At 53.0% G+C, this 18,057-nt stretch overlaps 1 protein-coding gene across 5 annotated transcripts in view; it reads left to right on the top strand.

The window, feature by feature from the left end:
- The window catches only part of PTPRN2 (protein tyrosine phosphatase receptor type N2), an 805,581-nt gene that overhangs the window by 731,392 nt on the left and 56,132 nt on the right, over window positions 1–18,057 (top strand). For all 5 annotated transcript variants that reach the window (XM_043590047.1, XM_043590044.1, XM_043590046.1 and 2 more), the window contains one exon: window positions 16,557–16,704. In XM_043590047.1, the coding sequence (XP_043445982.1) occupies window positions 16,557–16,704 (148 nt within the window). The remainder of the gene's footprint in view (window positions 1–16,556; window positions 16,705–18,057) is intronic.

Below are 18,057 nucleotides of genomic sequence, written 5' to 3'. Positions count from 1 at the left end.
GTGGGCGGGAGACAGAGTGGGCAAGGGGACCCCTTGTCAGAGTCCCCGAGTCAGTGCCCAGGACTGGAGCCAGCAGTGGGTGACAGAGGAGGCTAGCACACACACACAGGCCACACACCGCATGTGGGTTTGTGCTTGATCCTTATGCAACCGCTACCGTTTCTTGAACAGGAAAAGCGATGGCCATGTATTCACTTCTTCTCTTCCTTGTGTCCGCTCGCCAGAAGGTGAGAGAACATGTGGGCCAGAGAGCCGGGGACCGACAGGGTCAAGACCAGTGTTCTCTGATGCGTTTGCCTGAAAATGATTTTAATTAGCTCTCACACTTGCATAATAGATTAGCCAACGGTCAAATTCTAGTTAATTTTTTCTCATTACTTTAAAAATGCTGTTTTCTTTGACACCACAGCTGTTGAGAAGGCTGTTTGCGACTGGCCCAATGGCCGCTCCTTTGGGGTTCACTCTACTTTCTTCCTGAACCCTACAGCTTTGTTGTTCCGGGATCTCCCTGGGCCCTGTCTGGGTGCAGACCTATTTTATTCTTATTTTGCTCTGGCTTTACTGTGTGCCTACCTTGGACAGTCCCGATCTTACATCAGTTCTCAGAAATGACCAGCCATTCACAATTTACATGTGACCATCTGTGTTCTCTCCTCTGGTGGGAGCACATAGGGTGTCCCGTGGCCTCCCGTCTCTTCCACATTTCCTCTCGTTGTCCCTCTGTCCTGCCCCCCAGGCGACTTCCTCAGGTCTGTTATCCGATTTGCAGTCTTTCTCTTCCACAGTGTCTAATCGACATGTGACCCATCCACTGCATTAATAATTACAAGGAGTATATTTTTCATTTGTACTTGTTCTATTTATTCTTTTTTGAATCTGTTCTTACACTGTCGATCCTCACTGCAATATCTTCAGTCATTATAAATGCATTATTTGATTGTTTCTTTTTTTTGTAAATTTTGTTTAATGTTTATTTCTGAGACAGAGAGAGACAGAGCATGAGTGGGGGAGGGGCAGAAAGAGAAGGGGACACAGAATCCGAAGCAGGCTCCAGGCTCTGAGCTGTCAGCACAGAGCCCGACGCGGGGCTCAAACTCACAGACCGCAAGATCATGACCCGAGCCGAAGCTGGACGCTCAACCGACTGAGCCACCCAGCTGCCCCTTGGTTGTTTCTATCTAATGCTTCTATCATCCAGGTTCTTATGAATCTGATCGGGCTCTTTGATGTGTTTGCTGACTTGCTTATGAGGGTTTCTTGTCTGGTGGGTTCTGTAATTTCTATCTCTCATAATTTTGTATAGCCGCACTGGGGGTGTTTAACTCGAGAGAGATTCTGAGGTCCCTTGGCCAGACACCCTGGACTACCGTTAAACCAGGACCATCTTTTTATCAATTCCTTACCTGGAGATTTTCAGACCACCCACATACTGTAACTTCCAGCATCAGTCCTCGATGAGGCCTGTGGTCCAAACGCCTTCCCATTCTGAATCCAGGTGGGAACAGATACACTTCGTTGTGGCATGAGCAGGCCCTTCCCCTGGGAATGGGGTCTTCTGGGGTTCCTGGGGGCGGGGGGGCTCCCACATCCACCTCCTTCCCTCCTGCCCGGCAGGGTTTCCCCAAGACCCCAAACAGACAGAAAAACCCAAGACCCTGGGTTTTAGGTCCAGGAAATCGTCTGCCCTGCTCTCCCTCAAGGTCATGAGCTTCCCACTTGACCTGCTCTTCATTCTGGATGTCCGAGGGTTTCCCTTAACCTTGTGAAAGGCTGACTCTGCCGTCTGTCCAACATTTCTGCACGTCTCGTAGGGGAGGCTCTTCGGGTCAACTCACCCTTCATGTCTCTGGGGCCAGAAGACTTAATGCGGGTTAAACGAAGGGCACACAGAGCGAATGGTGCGCTGCCATTTGACTTCACGTCACCTCGACAGTCGCACCTGAGAACGAGCTTTATGTCCTGCTAATAAGGAAAGTCATCTAAAGGTGGCGACCTGGTGTCAAAAGAAGCCAGGCAGTGCCCTCACGCAGGCCGGTTCCCCCACTTTCCTGTCTGCTGGCAAAGGGGCGACCTCGCTCCAGAAACGCTTGCACGCCCATCTGTGGGTGCGCGCTGCAGGGAGCCCCGGCCGGCGGGTGGGGCGGACAGCCTGGTGGACCCTGCTTGCTGACGGCTGGTGGCCGCGGAGGAGTCCCAGGTGGCACGCGTGTGGCGGCGGCGATGAAGGCAGCTGGTGGCAGGGGTGGCTCCGGGCTCCGTGGCTGTGCTGCGCGGGGACAGAGAGCAGGCGGGTGACAGCCGACAGCACGCTCCCTTCCCCCGTCAGACCCCGAGAACCTGGGGGCGTATAAGGCAGGCAGTCCCCGCACGATCGGCAGTTGAGCTGGAAAAAGATGAAAAGTATAGTTGATAGTCTGATTATCTCTAGCTTTTCACGCTAAAAGGGGAAGGTAATTTCTGGGAGATCGGCTCACTTCCCTTCTCTACTTGGAGCTCCTCCTTTCAGAGGCACCGAGAAAAGAATGCTTGCCAGCCAAGTGCTGGTCACGGAGGCTGAGGCCCGAGCCCCCGCTTCCGTCCACGTCCACAGGGTGGGGGAGCGCCGGGGCCTCGGGCCTCATCCCCCGGCGAGCGAAGGGAAGACAAGTGTTGTGTTTCCTGCCCCCCCCCCCCCCCCCGTTTATTGCTCACAGCAGGTAGCCTGTTGCTTTAGGAAATTAAAAACCAAACGGCCCTGGTGTCCGTGAGCACTTCAGAATTTCCGCGGGTGTTTTCTCGTAAATGCTGAGAACCCGGCACCTCCCATCTGGATACGGAGAGAACGTTCCGGCTGTGAGGCTCTCTGGGGTGCCCTCCACTGACTCACTGGAATTCTTCATTCTCCCTCAGCACCCCATCAGACAGTCGTCAAGTCCTAAGGAGAACAAAGTGCTTCTTAGGGGAGGCCCACTGCTCCGGGGCGGGGCCGTCTGGGCTGCTGGGAGACAGGGTCCCTCCTTCTCCTCTCCTGGGGCCTCCCCTCTGCAGCCGCTCTTGTCCACCCCAGCGAAAACGAGAACGCCCCCTCGGGCACTCTCACGTCAGGTGAGGGAGGGTAGCGGTGTTGGGTCTTGGAGGAGAGAGTCCGCTCCTGTGACCAGGACTTGGAATTGGCCATTTGGATTGATCATCCATTGGGGGGGGGGGGAGGGGGGGACGGCCACCCAGACACGTGCATCTGCTGGCACGCGGCCGGGAAAAACAGCTCTTCAGAAACCGCTTCGGAAGCACTTTGAGGAGCCAGCCTGAGTCACGGAACGCCCGTGGAGACACAACCCACGAGCCACCCTGATTTCTCCACGACACCACGTCCGCCGGGTGTCACCCATCAGCTCCCCACAGCACCAGAGGGGACAGCGGATGTTGCTGATTTGAGACAGCCTGTGTTCCTGCTGGAACTTGTGAACAGGAGGCCTTTTCAGGGTTTCGTTTTCTTAGGCCTGCATTTCCATGACTCGTTTTCCCTCTCGTAGCCCTGACTTTCCCATCAGCGCTTTGGAATCCAAGGTTGCTTTCCAGCCGAATTTTGTGCATTGATGGGATTCCTGAATAACTTACGGCTTAAAGTATTTTTCGTCTGTCAAAGGGACACGGTTGCGGCTGAAATCAAATTCTTATCTTCTCGTTTAATAAAGACCGTGTATTGATTTATATGGATAGAAACTTGTAAAACTATTTGCAAACACATTCTTTCCTCTTGTTCGGGTAATCTATGAGAAATAAATAGAGATGTAGCTTTATCAGACAGCTTCCTTTTCCAGTTACACTATTCGGGTTTCTATTGCACATCAAAGGCTCAGGGACATCAACTTGCTTTGTAGAAGGTAACGCCGGTTTCCTGCGCTAAACTGTAGTCAAACTTTGATTTTACAGATGGAATGATTTACTTATTGCCAAACACGGAGGCTTCAGGCCGGTGAGGCGAGAGCGAGGGGGCCCGTCGGGGGCTCTTGGTCCCGTGCGCGTCCTCCTGACTTTCCATCTCTCGGAAAGGCGATGTCCCGTTGATGGAAGTCAGACACCTTAGGAGTAAGTGCTTGCTTAGAAGACAGCTCTTTCGAGAGTTTCAGATGCCACGGGCAGACATTTTATTTAAACGTTTAGAAGGCGGAAATTAGTAGAAATAGGTTAAAATGGAATGGTGTTTTTCTTTAGACTTGTGTTAATTGAAGAAGCTGCAGACCAGCGGACCGATGTTTTAAATCGCCGCATCGTCAGTTGTGGGGCTGGGGGAGGGGGTTGTTGCTCTTACCGTCTGTAGACCAAAATTACAGAAAGAAGGGAAACACACAAAAGATATTTGGTAAAGGCAGGTGGTCTGGATGAATAATGTGCCTTTCATTAACACAGTTCCCTTATTAACTGTATAATTAATTGTACATAGCCCAGGGAAGCTGTGGAAATTGCATTTTGAGATGTATCAAAGCAGACTTACGCCTCAGACTTCCATGCAATTCACCATTAATGAAGCCAGAGATGGAACCCTCAAATCTATAATTATTACTTACTCTTTGAATGACAAGCAAAGGATTTTATCAGCAGAGTTTTAAATGAAAGGGGATTAGCAGCTAATGTTGAAATTGTTCATCTTCCGTACGAAAATAATTTTGAAGAAAATGTTTTAGTGGAAGGAGAGGTCTGAGGAAAGCCTTTGCCATTAAAATCGCCATTTTCTGCTACTCTGTATGAATTTGCCCCCGTTGACAGCAGGGTGCAAACATTTTTGAAAGCGAATGAATATTTTATAGGATCCAGAGGTGCTCATGCATTCCAGGAATGGCTTACGCAATATTCCCAAATATCCCGGCAGAGGTGAGGGAGTCCGAAAGCCAGCCAGAGAAAAGAGCCAATGCTGGAAAAATTAAAGTCTAGGAGCATATTCTAAAAGAAATGGAAATTTGTTTAGCAGTGTAGAGCTGTGCCTTCCCCCCCCCCTTCTGGGTGCCCCTTTGATGTAAGATCACGAACAGTAAATATTGTTAGAGAAAACTGTTACATGAAGCACTGGTGCCCGTTTGTCCCAAAAGATCTCATTGGAGACGCTGCGTGGCTGCAACACCGTAAATTCGCGGGTCCCCCCCCACCCCCCCCCACCCCCCCCATCCCCCCCACCCCCCCCCCAGCGCGGGGCTCTGAGCTAGAAACCGTGGAGCTGTCGCACATTCTCAAGACGGGATTCATACGACAAATATTTATTGACCACCAAGGCTGTGCCAGGCTCCACGCCAGACAGTGGAGAGACTGTAAGGGGTAAAAATAATTGGCCTATTGGGAGTTCCTAAAATGTATCTTACATTTATTTCGTTGTCCTGATTTTTCCCGCTGACTTGATGGCGGGACTAAAACACTAAGTTTATAGCGCCATCTGGTTAGAACTCATGTCGCTATGAACAGGAGAAAGCCAACGTTCAGGCTTCTAGACGCTCTGGAAGGTTGGTGTGGGAGGGACGGTCCCTCCTAGGGCCTGCGGCAAATCCCACATATGTTCTGGGCTGAAGGTCGTTCTAGAGCCCTGCGCTGGCTGGTGGACAGGCGGGACTCGGGCTCTGTTGTGTTTCTTTGGAAGTTCCGAGCTGCCCCCCTCCGCCCCGTGCGGTACAGACGTGTTCTCTTAAAAATTCTTGTTTGCTCAAACCCGATGTCTTCTTGCTTTCATTCTTTAAAATATAAAAAAGTGTATTTTAATGCACCGGTCCTATCGCTCCGCTCCAGATTGTGAATGTCTCATGGAATTTTTTGTGGCATCTGGGAACCAGCTCATGATTGTAGCAGTAATTTAATAGCTGGAGCCCGGGTGGTCTGAAGGAGGCAGCACGGTATTTCCAACCTACCAGGGCATAATTTGCTCACTAGGGTGACGGCTGGCGATCACGGGCTCCTAACATAGCTGCGCTCGTGTTCGTGGGTGCGCACACGCTCAAATACCTTTGTCTGCGTTTTAGAATGGCCTCATTTGCATATACAGATATCGAAGGGTTCCAGATTAGTTTAGTTGTTCGGTTGATTTTACATTTTAAATTTTGGGTGAAGCTACTGGCCGTTAATTTTCCGCGGTGCTTTGGGCAGACTTCAGTGAGATTTTGTCGTGCAAAGACGAAAACGAAGCAGTGCTATCAAATATCTGAACATTTTGTCCACGCAGCCAGAGCGCGAAGGTTGTTGGAAATATCAGGAATGTTGATGCACTTTTTCGGATTTTACCTAGACTTTTGACTTTGGGTAAAGTAAGGCTATGACCTCGTTTCTCAGACCAACACAGCGGGCCCTTTCTCCTCTGTGGTCGTATGACAAAGGGCTGAACGAATTCCAGAATATCTGACAAAGTGAAGGGTTGCAGAAATGCAGGAGCACAAGGATGAACAGGTTGGATGATCAGATGAGCAGATTAAATCCTCTCATTTGCTCTGTTAGTGAATCTCGGCAGCTCCGCCTCCAGAACACGGGACGCGTCTGCCCATTTCTCTGTGCCCTCTGCCGCCGCTGTGGTCCCCGAACGTCAGCCCCTGTAATCTCCAGTGCAGACGGCCCATCTTGTGCACTTGGTCCCCGCTGGTAGTGAGAGCAACGTTTTAAACCCATCTTTACCGTCACGCACCTCCTTTGCCTAAAAACGCGCCGGTGGCTTCCCACGGCTCTTACCGCAGACCTCAGGCTCGCCCACGGCCACCTGGCACCCTCGGGATCCAGCCCCGGGCACCACCCCACCTCACTCCCTTTGCTCTGGCCGCCCTGGGCTTCTCTCTGTCCCTGGACCATGCCGGACCCCTTCCCACCCTGGGCCCTCACCCTGGCTGTTCTGTCTCCCTGTATTATCCCTCGACTTTTATATGATGAGCCCTTCCCAGCTTACGGGATGCACTTGGGAACCAGTTTTTCAGAGGGGCCTCCCTTCCGGGGGGGTCTGGACCCCTGCCTCCTGCCTCACAGCACTTTTCATGTCTGTGTTCTTTTTTTTTTTCCCTAAAGTATTTGAATGTTTACATGCTGCAGGCACATTCTAGGTGCTTTACAACTGCTACTCCTCATTGATCCATGAAATGTGTGTCCTGTGTTCTTTCTGCTTTCCACTTATCTGAAGTTTCCTTTCTAGTGATATTTGTTTATTTGGATGTGGCCCGTTCTCCAGCAGAAGAAACCAGCCCCGTGAGGACAGACTCTTTGCTGGGTCAGAGCACACAAATGCCCCGGCTGGTCTGATATGCTGGTAACAATGTCAGTGATGAGTGAATACGTAGCTGCACGGCCAACACAGGGGCAGGGCTCTGAAGTAGGCGTGCAGGTGTGGCCTCCCTCCCCCACGATTAGAGGAGAAACCCAGCTTTCACCCATGACTTCTCTGCCCTAAATTTAAACACTAACGGCTGTACACGTGTAGAAAAGATGCTGTAATCCTCTCAATTATTTTCCATCGCTTGTAAGTTTCATCTTTCTACCTTAACCTGTGCTCACGTAACCTTGATTTTTAAGATGTTAAATAAGGCGATAAGATTCATAAAACCGTTTGCTTAAGCTCGCCGGGCTGCCTGAAGAATGACCGCCTGAAACACAGAGCCGCCGCACACGGCTCCCGTCTTTGTCCCCCCGCAAAGACCGCGTCTGGGGCCCCACGCGCACACCCGAGCACCAGGTCGGGCTAGACGACGCCCCGCAGAAAACAGACCGCCTCCCCTCCTCCTGTTTAGTCAGAGGTAAGGAGGACAGGACTGCTTACTTCTCCCAGTTGATGAATTAGAACCTTTCCGGGACAGAATGTGTTCATCATCAACGCTTTCCATCCAGGTTTTCGTCGTAAGTCTTCATAAAATTGCGACTTTTCTTCTTCTGCAAATCTGTCAGGTAAAGGTGAGCGGAAGCCACAGACTTATTTGACGAGCCTGTGTCTCCAGCGCCCGCACAGGTGTCTCAGCGTGCCCCCGTCTCTGTCCAGCACCCGCTAAAGATGACCCTGCGCCCGTGTTAGTTATTTCCCGATTCCGGGAAACGCCCTGCAGGCTTCCATCCCTGTTCAAGACCTCTCTTTCGTCCGTATGGTTTCTTGCGATTCTGGACTTTGTGCTAGATGCAGAATACCAAGACCAAAACCATGGTAAAATTATAGTGAAGCCCCCCATTGGTTAAGTGCTACGTCATCAAGACTTAACTGGTGTTTGTGTCCCCTCGCCGGTCCCTGTGCCTTGCTGTCCCTCTGCCCCTCCAGAAGCACGTCGGTCGGGGTGGAGGGGGCTTCCCGGAAGTTCTTGGAAAAACATGATGTTTTGTTTAGAGCTTTTGTTTGTCTTTCTAGTTCTTGCATTTTTGTGTTTTATTTTTCGATTACGAAAAGGGTTTTAAATGACACAGGGAATTCCGTGTCACAGCCTCAAAACCAGCACGCTTGCTTTTCTGTCCCTTCCGGGCTGCATTCTGTCACCGTGTTGACTCCACTCTGTGCCTGAACGGAGTGTAAGCTGGGGCTTCCTCTGATGAAGGCTCCATTTGGCAGTATTTGAGGGTGTCTCCACCACGTTAACAAGCACATTTCTACCACCGCAGGCTGCCGGGTCGCGGGGGGCAGGGCATTTCTGGGTCACGTGCAGACAGCCCTGAGAAGTTTCCAGGGGCCCCTGGGCTGGTCCTCAGAGCTTTCGGGGGAAGACTTTGGGGGCAATGACGCTGGCTCACACTTGTGGGGAAACCGCTTCTGCTGCCCACGCAAAGCCCCTGCAGGCCGGGCTGCCCAGGGCGAGCGATGCATGGAATGTTCCCTCCTCAAACTGATGTCCGTGGAGGCGATTTTTTAACTGTCTAAAAAGGAGGGGAACCGCGTGGCCCTCCGTTCATTCCTCGTGCAGGCTTGTTCAGGCTTTTCACGCACACGCCCCAAACTGTGTTTGCTTTTCCCCAGGAAGCGGCACGCTGACAGCACAGGCTTCGAGCCCTTTCTGGGTCTGCAGGCGGGGCTGTTTTTAAGGACAACGCGCGTGTCTCCGCTGTGCGTTCAGAGGGGCACCGCACGAGCGTTAGCCTGCCGTGAGACCAGCCGTCCCAGAGCGGTCGCGTGGGCCGGGGGGGGGGGGGGGCTGCCCCGGTGCGGGGCCGCACCGTGTGCTCCTGTTGTGTGCATCTGCTGACAGTGGGGATACAGCCGTGGAGCTCGGGAGTCCGGCTCCCAGCACCTCTTGTCTACGCTGAGAAATGACAAAACTGTCCTCGGATCGTTTAGCCGGATCTGTCCTGGGAGCTGTAACTATTCCGGATTTCTGATTTTGAACTTCGAATATCTTAACATGCCCGCCGCACGGTAAGTTACGTGCAAGCGTGTCGGGCGCGGCGCTCTGCAGAGACAGGTGCGCAGCCCCTCCTGATGAAGCCGTGGCCGTGGCCGTGGCCGCGCGAGCCGAGCGGCACCCCTGACCCCATCGAGCCTCTGCCTTCATTTTCTGTACTTTGTGCTTGGAATTCAAGCATTCAACAGAAACATTCCCTCCACTGCGTTAATGAGGTGTTTATTTTCAAAGAGAGGAACGGTCCCCCTTTCCCCAAAAGGCAGCAGAAACAGCTTTCTCCTTGCTCTTAAAGGCTGTCCTCTCCCGGCCGACCTCACGACACCAGCCGCAGGCCCGTCACGGGGACGGGCAGCGGGCGTGCGCTCTCGCGGAAGGCTTGACGGTCACGTCGGCCAAGTAACGTGGCGAGAGGCGCCAGGGTAAAGAAGGGAGTGGAAACAAAGCTTCGCGCGCAGAAACGGGGCCTTCCCAAACCCCAGCCTTCCTTCATACGCCTCAGCCGCAGCGGGAGGACGTTGGCTCCTGGGGTAAAGCGAAGTTTCGCCAGGACGCTTTCTACTCGGTTCATATCGTACCGCAGAGCGGTGGACGTCTCCAGACACCCGTGAGGACGCCGCGACGTTAACGGCGCCCGCAGACGGTGACTGAGGGGGCATCGTGCTGAGTGTCTCGCTGACTGGTCCGTGGTCCCGATCCGTCTGAGTGTTAGCCTTTGGCGCTGGGGGTTCGTCTCCACTGCTCGCTTTGATACTAACGCAGCCGCCCGCACCGCCCAGCCTCCCGCCCTTCATCGCTGGCGGTAAGAGCGCGAAGGAACACGCGGTGTCTCGGACGCTTCACCGAGCTGAACTCGCGGCCCCCGCGGGCTCTAGCCGTCCCCTCCACGTGGATTTGGCGGGGCGCCTGCGGCAGCTGGGACCCAGGAGGCACCGGACGAGCCAACCGCGGGGACCCCAGCTCTGCGGCCCGGGTCCACACGGCCCCGGACGAGTCCGCACGCTCCATCGTCCCGGCGTCGGGAGGCAGGCAGCAACACTTCCTGCCGGCATCGAAGGGTGGACGTTGGCCTGTTGAATGTGGTGAAATAGTAGTTGTAAGAAGTGGGACCGTCTCCCTGGAAACTGATCCCTGATCCTGGAAACTGCCCTTGATGTTGACACTAAACCAAAGCCCCGAAACTTCTCCGGTCCTGGCTCGGGCCGAGGGCGCTGAGCCAGCAGCACCGCAGGCTGTGACCTTCCTCTCCCCGCGCCGGAAAACATCTTTCTAAGTAGCCGCCGGATGTCTCACCTTCTCTGCGCTGGCCTTTTCCAGTGACTCCTCTTCTCAAGACTGGCCATCAAACTTCTCGCTCCCTACGCAGGAGTCAACGGAAGGCAGCCAGTAGAGAGGAAGGGGCTGGGTTCTGGGACCATCCCTGATTTCATGGCAGCCTGAGCACGTGTCGGTTCTATGCACACGACGCAGAAGCCGAGTGCTTTCGGAAGACCACCGACCCCCGTGAAAGGACACAACTTGGAAACCACGAACCGCGTGTTTGACGGTGCTTCCTCTTAGTCGTGTCTCTGGTGGCGTTTGTGACGGTGTCACTACACTCGCTTGCAGCAATGGCGTGTCCCCAGTAAAGGTGCCGCCACGACCGCCCCTTGAATTCTGCATCCAAGCTGCGGTCAGTGGCTGGTATTGGTGGAGATGTACTGTGTCATGGCTGATCAGGTAATGGCAGTGTCCCCAGAACTGCGGTACAGCCACGGAATCTGGAAGGGAATTAAGGAGATTCCCTCTTTCTCTAATTTTTGGTGATGTTTATTTGTTTTTGAGAAAGAGAGGGATACAGTGGGAGCAGGGGAGGGGCAGAGAGAGAGAGGGAGACACGGAATCCCAAGCAGGTTCCAGGCTCCGAGCTGTCAGCACAGAGCCCGACGCGGGGCTCAAAGCCACGAACTTGAGATCATGACCTGAGCCGAAGCCAGACATTCAACCAACTGAGCCACCCAGGCGCCCCGCAAGAGATTCCCTCTTTTGCTGGTGAAAAGCTGATACCCACCATGATCGCCATCCTTTCTGCCTGTTCACGCTTTATAATGCACAAAGTGTATGTCACATACTGTCCCAGTCAACCCTCAGAACCACCTTCAGAAATACGTACTGTGATTCCCAGTTTACGTAGTAGTGAATCAAAGGTGGGTGAGATTGGGTGGTTTGCCCAGAAGTACAACCAAGAAGCAGCTACGTGAGGACCAATCCTCGTTGTTTATTACATCGTTAAGAAGTCTTTCAAAATCAAGTCCGGTGCCTGTTCCATTTTACTGCCTCCCAGTTCAGCAAAAGCTCCTCCAGGCCTTCCTAAAGGCTTTGTGGATGGTAGCCAAAATCATCTCCTGAAGACACGAAGTGCTCTTGTGGTTATTAGCAAAACCCCATTATGTTGCAGAGCATCCCAGATGATCTATATTTCTAGAAATCACTTTCCTGAGCTCGCGGCGTTGACAATTCGATGAGAAAACACTGCAGAAAATATTTAAGCTATCTTGACAAACTGTGGACATGTCTCCAAGCAGTAACGTTTTTGTCCCAGAGGTTTGGGATTCCGTGTAAAGTTACCCCATTAAATGTGGAGGCCAGTTTGTCTGACACAGGGAGCTGTTTGAAAAGTCCTCTGATGGCACACAGTCCTTGTGACCCAGAAGGTGTTTGTAATCTTCCTACCCGTGGTCTAATAGTGTGAGCGAGAAGAAAGAAGGTGTAAGGTAGGGAGCTGGGCTCGCAAGAGGAAGATTAAACAGGAGAACCTCTGATGGGGTGAGTGTCTCACAAAATAGGGCTTATGAAAGCTGGGGTCCTTCTCACCTCACAAAAAACTCAAAAGAAATGCTGGACCACCGTCACCTGGCGCCATGTGGCCCGAGGCCGGTGTCAGCCAGCGTGTGCCGGTTGTAACTTGGGAAACCACCTTCTGGAACCTGCGGGCCTTTTCCCACAAGCGGTGGGATCTGGGAACTATCCTTTCCGCGAGCACATTAAGCCTGGATCCCAGGAAAGTATCAGAATTCAAGAAGGTTCAGACAGCTCCCCACTCAGGTCTCACCTAAAATCAGCTGGAATAAAATCCCGATGGAGGTCAAGACTATGGAAAAGCGATGCCGAGTTCTTCCGGCCAAGAACCCTTTCAGAACCTCTCCCTCCGTCACCCACAAATACTAAGGGTGCAGTGAGCAGCTCGGAAAGATCAAAGACCTGCTTCCAAACATTCCTGACGAACCACAGGAGCCATCAAAATTCATGTATCTAAGCTCTTCAAATTGAACCAACTAACACCGAGCACTGGCTCTTCAGACTGCCCGTCGTGGGGGACCCCACCCGCATGTGCCTGGCTCCCGTCTAGTGCCATTAACGAGTACTTTGTGTATCCCAGGGCTTCTTTCTCAAAGCTTTGATTCGGAGGTACTCACAAGGGCCAGGAACGGGGGCTGTGTAAAGTGATGTGCGTGAGACGGGCCCCTGACCGGCAGCTGCTCGCAGCTGGGACGGCAGGTTCTAGAGACACCCCCGTCACACCAGTGATGGCACTGTTGTATCCCGAGCACAGGAGTTCTCACACAATGACAAAGAAGGACTCGGGGAGATGACACAGGGTCTGGACTCAGAAGGAAGAGGAGGGGCTCGGGGAGAAGAGCTTTCTCAACCGTTGCTGTGTCTCCAGGCTCCTAAGGCTGCCATTACATTGCAGTGGCCACCACGCCTACTGGGTGTGGATCATAGACATGCTGCTTGGGTAACCCAGAAAGGAAGAAGGCGGTGAGGAAACATATAATGAACCATTCCAAAGCCCTTATGTTACCTTTAAGACCAATTCTCCCAACTTCCAGAAGACTCTAATGCATTTTTTTTGGATGCTGTCATTGACGTAAAATGTTTATTTGTAACACAAATTACTTCTAGAAATTTCCAGGTTATGAGCAATCATCCAGCAAATATTGACTGTGTGCCCAAAGCACATGCCAAGTGAATGAGACATGGGTCCCATTTTCAAAAATATTGATCTCATGAGAGGAAGATCCTGACACCACCCCCCCACCAGGCTGTAGCACAAAGCAGAATGTGATTAATGTCACAGGACGTAGTTTTTAAAATAGTAAGTGTCTGACGAAGAGGGTGGAATCGTAGGAAAGGAGGATCAGAGAGGCTGGCCGTAGGCACATCTCAGACTCACAAAGGAGACAGGAGCGTTTGCACTGACCGTAAAGTCTGGATAGATTCATTACAGAAGACTCCGCATGAACAAAGCATAGAGAGTGATGGCGATATGGGGTGGGACATCAAAACACTGGGAAATGGTCTTATTGAGATAGAAAGGCGCAGGTTAGTAAAATGAAGTTTAGACAAAGGACAGTGCTAGTCTAGGCTCCATTAGTGATTTCTGAAACGGATGGTATCTGGACCAGAAGTTCTGTGGATGTGAAGGTCAGGGTGTGGGGAGAAGGATGCAGCAGTGAGCCAAGACAAAACAGCAGCATCCCAGATGGCAGACCCAAGCTTGGGTGCTGCCCCTGACTGCTGGGGACTTCGGGCTCATGGTTTCACAAATCTAGGCCTCGGCTTCCTTGAATATAAGAGGAAAGCTTCATCTCTGCTTCTTTTCAATTCAGGTAAGAAAGTCCTGTAATAAAAATGTTGTCCAAAGCTGAAGCGATGGTGATAAGCGAGGGGGAAAAAAAGTGGCCGAAGCACATGCCAACAAGGGTGGGGCTTATCGAAGCCTTATGGTTAGCTCTGGATGGTGGAGTTATTAGTGGCATTTGTTTTCATTCTGCTGACCTTCACTATCTTTCTTTTCTATGAATGCTACATGTGTAATAAAAATGTACAGACACACACACACAGATAAAACAAAAGTATTAGAATGTCAGTTTTTAAAACAACTCCAGCTACACACTCACTCTGGGGGAAAGAACATGAGCAGTGTCTCAATTACATGTTAATTTACCCAGTTATTCCCAAAAGCAACTGTGTCTGAGGAGGGTTACTGTACCTGTTCTGGCTCATACGTCCCACACCCTTGAGAGACAGGACCCCACAGGCAGTTTGTTTTTGCCGTTGTTTAAAACACATTATTTCACAGACAACATGGAAATATCCTCTCCTGTCACAGGTGAATGGCATCTTGTCCCCAAACATGAGAGAGGAAAGTCTCCTAAACCGTGCAAGGGGAAATTACATCAGTTTAATATAAGTGATAAAACATTAACAGAACAGATCAACTTGAAATGCCCCGAACCGGGCAGACACAGGAGTGTCTGTGGAAGCAACACAGGCCGAGAGGCTGGAAAGTTATCTCAACTTTCATAGAATCAAGTTATCACTTTAGAAGACTTTGTTCTCAGAAAAACCATGTCTTTGCTCCCTCCTCCGTCTTACCACCAAGCTTCCCTCCTGGAGTCCGGTGTGTATTTCTTGCCATAAGTTTAGAAATTGAACTGACCTTGCAGCCTTCACGCCCCATGGTTGAGGTGACTGTAAACACCTAAACAGCCGCAGGTGCAGGGTCGGAGATAACATCCCGTGCCTGTTTCGCAGACGATACCTGATCTTGAGGAAAGTTCGGAAACACTGAAACCACACACGTGAGCCAGAACTACTCCTCCCCCCACCACACCATATTTTAGCTAGAGGACTATTTCACAAAACTTAAATATTGTATCATGCTGAAACGTCCTTATTAGGACAACTTTGGCACAAAAATATGCATCCGATATTCCATAATGATTGTCTCCAAAAAAAGCAGTTGGCAGTTGACGTTTTCTGGATTGGGCCACTTAAATTCGCTTCCTTCCCATGCGAGGAAACTGGAGGGACTGGGTGGGGGTCCCAGAGTCAGGCCTTGGCAACGAGGGTCCAGGGCGTGTCACGGAAAAAGCACCCACTGTGTGGTTCATGTGGTCCTCCGTCACCTGCACAGAAGGCTGTCAGCTGGTTCCCTCAGTGGCTTCAGCAGGGGCCACGGAAGATATGTGACAGTCATAACCCAGGTCCCGGCATCTGGTCACAGCCCATCGCTGCCCCCCCCCCCGGGCCAGGCAGACCCTGAAGGTGATGCCTTCCCTCCCACAGCACCCACCGAGGCACCGGCTTTCCGTGGTTTGTAGACCAACATGGACACAGTAGGTGCCTGTTGAGTGAATAACAAAACGACTCGAGTCCACACTAGTCCAAACTGTGGTAAGAGGAAGGAGGACCCAGCAGGACTGGCTTGAGTTCCCTTCCTTCTCCCCGGGCCCCTTGAGCCCCGAGCAGCTGGCCGGGGAGGAGACATGGAGCAGGCCTGTCCTCGTCCTTGTGGGGGCCTGAGCTGGGTGCTCACTTGGGGTGACAGGACGGTGGGGGCTGGCAGGGTGCCAATCCTTGGGGAGACGTTGGGGTGCCTGACCGCTAGAGACCCGGACCTGCGTGCCCGTGTTTTATTTTGTTGGTGGGACTAGCTGAACATGTGTGTCCACACACAACACACTGAAGAGCCACAAACAAGATGTTACAGGTGCGACCCTCTTTGGGCACGACAAAGCAGCTGGGGTTCGGTCATTTGCAGTGTTTTTCCTCAAAATCACGGTCATTTCACCACTACCTAGATTGGTGAGATGCCGGCCCCTGTGGTTGTCTTTGTGGGAGGGGATATTCCGGAGGCATTTCCCCGTCCACGTCTAGCGATCGCTGACGACAAGCAGGTGCCCGGAAAACTTAGAGCCAAGCAGCCGAAGGTCAAGATGTCCGCTTCCATCGCTTCGGGTCTGTGTTTTTCCCGCTATAGGCTCTGTGTCGTTTTCTGTGTTTTTACCGCCACAAGCTCTGTGACGTTTCACGCATCAGAGCAGCCAGTATCTTCTGCATCACGCCCGCTGGATCCAGAACAGTGGGCCAGTTACAAGGAAAATGGCTTCTGTCCGGACACGTTATCTACGCCAGCTTTTGGTCGGGTGACCAGGTCTGGCCCTACGCGTGCAGTTCTTTCTCCCGGTCAGTTCATAATAGCGGACAGGGCCCCCCGTCATGATCCAAGTGTCCCTGATGCCCAGGCTCCGCGCCCGAGCGAGCACATTTTGAGCCCCCGGGAACCGACCCGCAGAACACGTGTTCTTCCTGGATCCGGTAGGAACCGGCTTCTTCACGCGTGCCCGCAGGGGACGTGTGGGCCGCCCTGTCCATCGGCCCCTTGGGTGTCACGACGCCTCCCTGACTCTGTGTTTTCCGCTCCAGGCCTACATGGAGGACCACCTGAAGAACAAGAACCGCCTGGAGAAGGAGTGGGAGGCGCTGTGTGCCTACCAGGCGGAGCCCAACAGCTCGCTCGTGGCCCAGAGGGCGGAGAACGCACACAAGAACCGCTCTCCGGCAGTGCTGACCTGTACGTAGCCGCGCGGGGGCCCCGGCCAAGGGAGGGCGGCCCTCAGTGACGGGTGGGTTGGGCTGCCCCCGCCTGCCTTCTCCTCATTTTCCTGCTGTCCCCACCCCCGGTGCCCGGCCGGCGAACACACCACCCCTGGGAAGCCGCCCCTAGCCTGAAAACGGGGTCGGCTCCTTCCTTTGTGCTCCAGCGACACAGTCCCGGGTTGGGGACGGCTGTGCCCCGACCGGCACTTGCTCTGTTGGCTGTTACCGTGCAACTCGAGACTCGTTTCTTAGCTGCTGCGAACCTCCTCCTCGTCTGTAATCGGGGTCGAACTGTCTTCCTTGGAATCGCCAAGCCCCGAGGGCGGTTAGCATAGCGGCTGCCACGTCGTGGGCAGGGCGTGAGCGCTGGTCGCTGCCACGGCAGTCTTCCCGCCTGACACTCGGGTCAACAGGCGTCGCTGAGGGCCGACTCTGGCCGGGAATCACCGCCAGAAAGCAGCGACACAAAGAGACCAGTTCCGCAAAGCAATTTGCGCCGAGTAGGAGACAAAGTTACGTCAGGGGTTGAGTGTGTTAGCAGTGACCTACAGAAGGAGAGGCCGCAGAGGACGTGCTCAAACAAACCCGCCTGGTGGGGCTCCTTTTCTTGCATCACTTAACAGGTGCGTCAACCTCCCGTGTTCTAGCACGTTCCAGGCCAGGGTTGCGCTTTGATTCACGTATGAACCCGCCCCGCACGGAGGAGAGAGGAGAGGGATCGCAGGTGCGTTTGTGACCAAAGTGCCTGACACGAACGGACCCTCTCTGAACACTGATCCGTGAAGAGCAAATGTGTGCACGGAGTTACTATCTTAGTATCTGCAGACGAGGGGTCCTTGCACGTACGGCCAACATGATGAAATGTTGTCGGCTGACATTTTTGAGGGCACAGCAAAGCCACACCCTCAGCAAAATCGGCATCCACGGTGGGGACAGCCGCCCCCCCCCACGCCACCACCACCGTGTCCCAGTCCCCGGGTCCCAGCCCTTTGGAGCCCATGATGCAGCCTGGTGGTGTGGCCACGGGCCGTCTCCTGCCGGGCCCCCTCGCCTGGCCCAGTAGATGCCTCGGGAGTAGATGCCTCGGGAGATGCTCAGGTGTAAATGGCAGCGATCTGATCCGAGTTTACGGGTCAGAAAGATTAAAAGCTGGCATCCCGTGTCGCCTTAGACACTGACGACAGCGTCACAGACCCTTGAAATCTGAACGCGCTTCTGGGTGTGATGTTTTCTAACAGGTCAGTGAGGGCTCAGGCTAGGCCCTCTGTCTCCGTGAGGTCTGAGGAGTTTTTCCCCGAAGGGCTTTAATAGTAGAGGAGCTTTTGTC

This window comes from Prionailurus bengalensis, chromosome A2, assembly GCF_016509475.1.
Source record: "Prionailurus bengalensis isolate Pbe53 chromosome A2, Fcat_Pben_1.1_paternal_pri, whole genome shotgun sequence".
NCBI classification, from domain to species: domain Eukaryota; kingdom Metazoa; phylum Chordata; class Mammalia; order Carnivora; family Felidae; genus Prionailurus; species Prionailurus bengalensis.
This window is presented reverse-complemented; position numbering and strand designations above follow the sequence as displayed.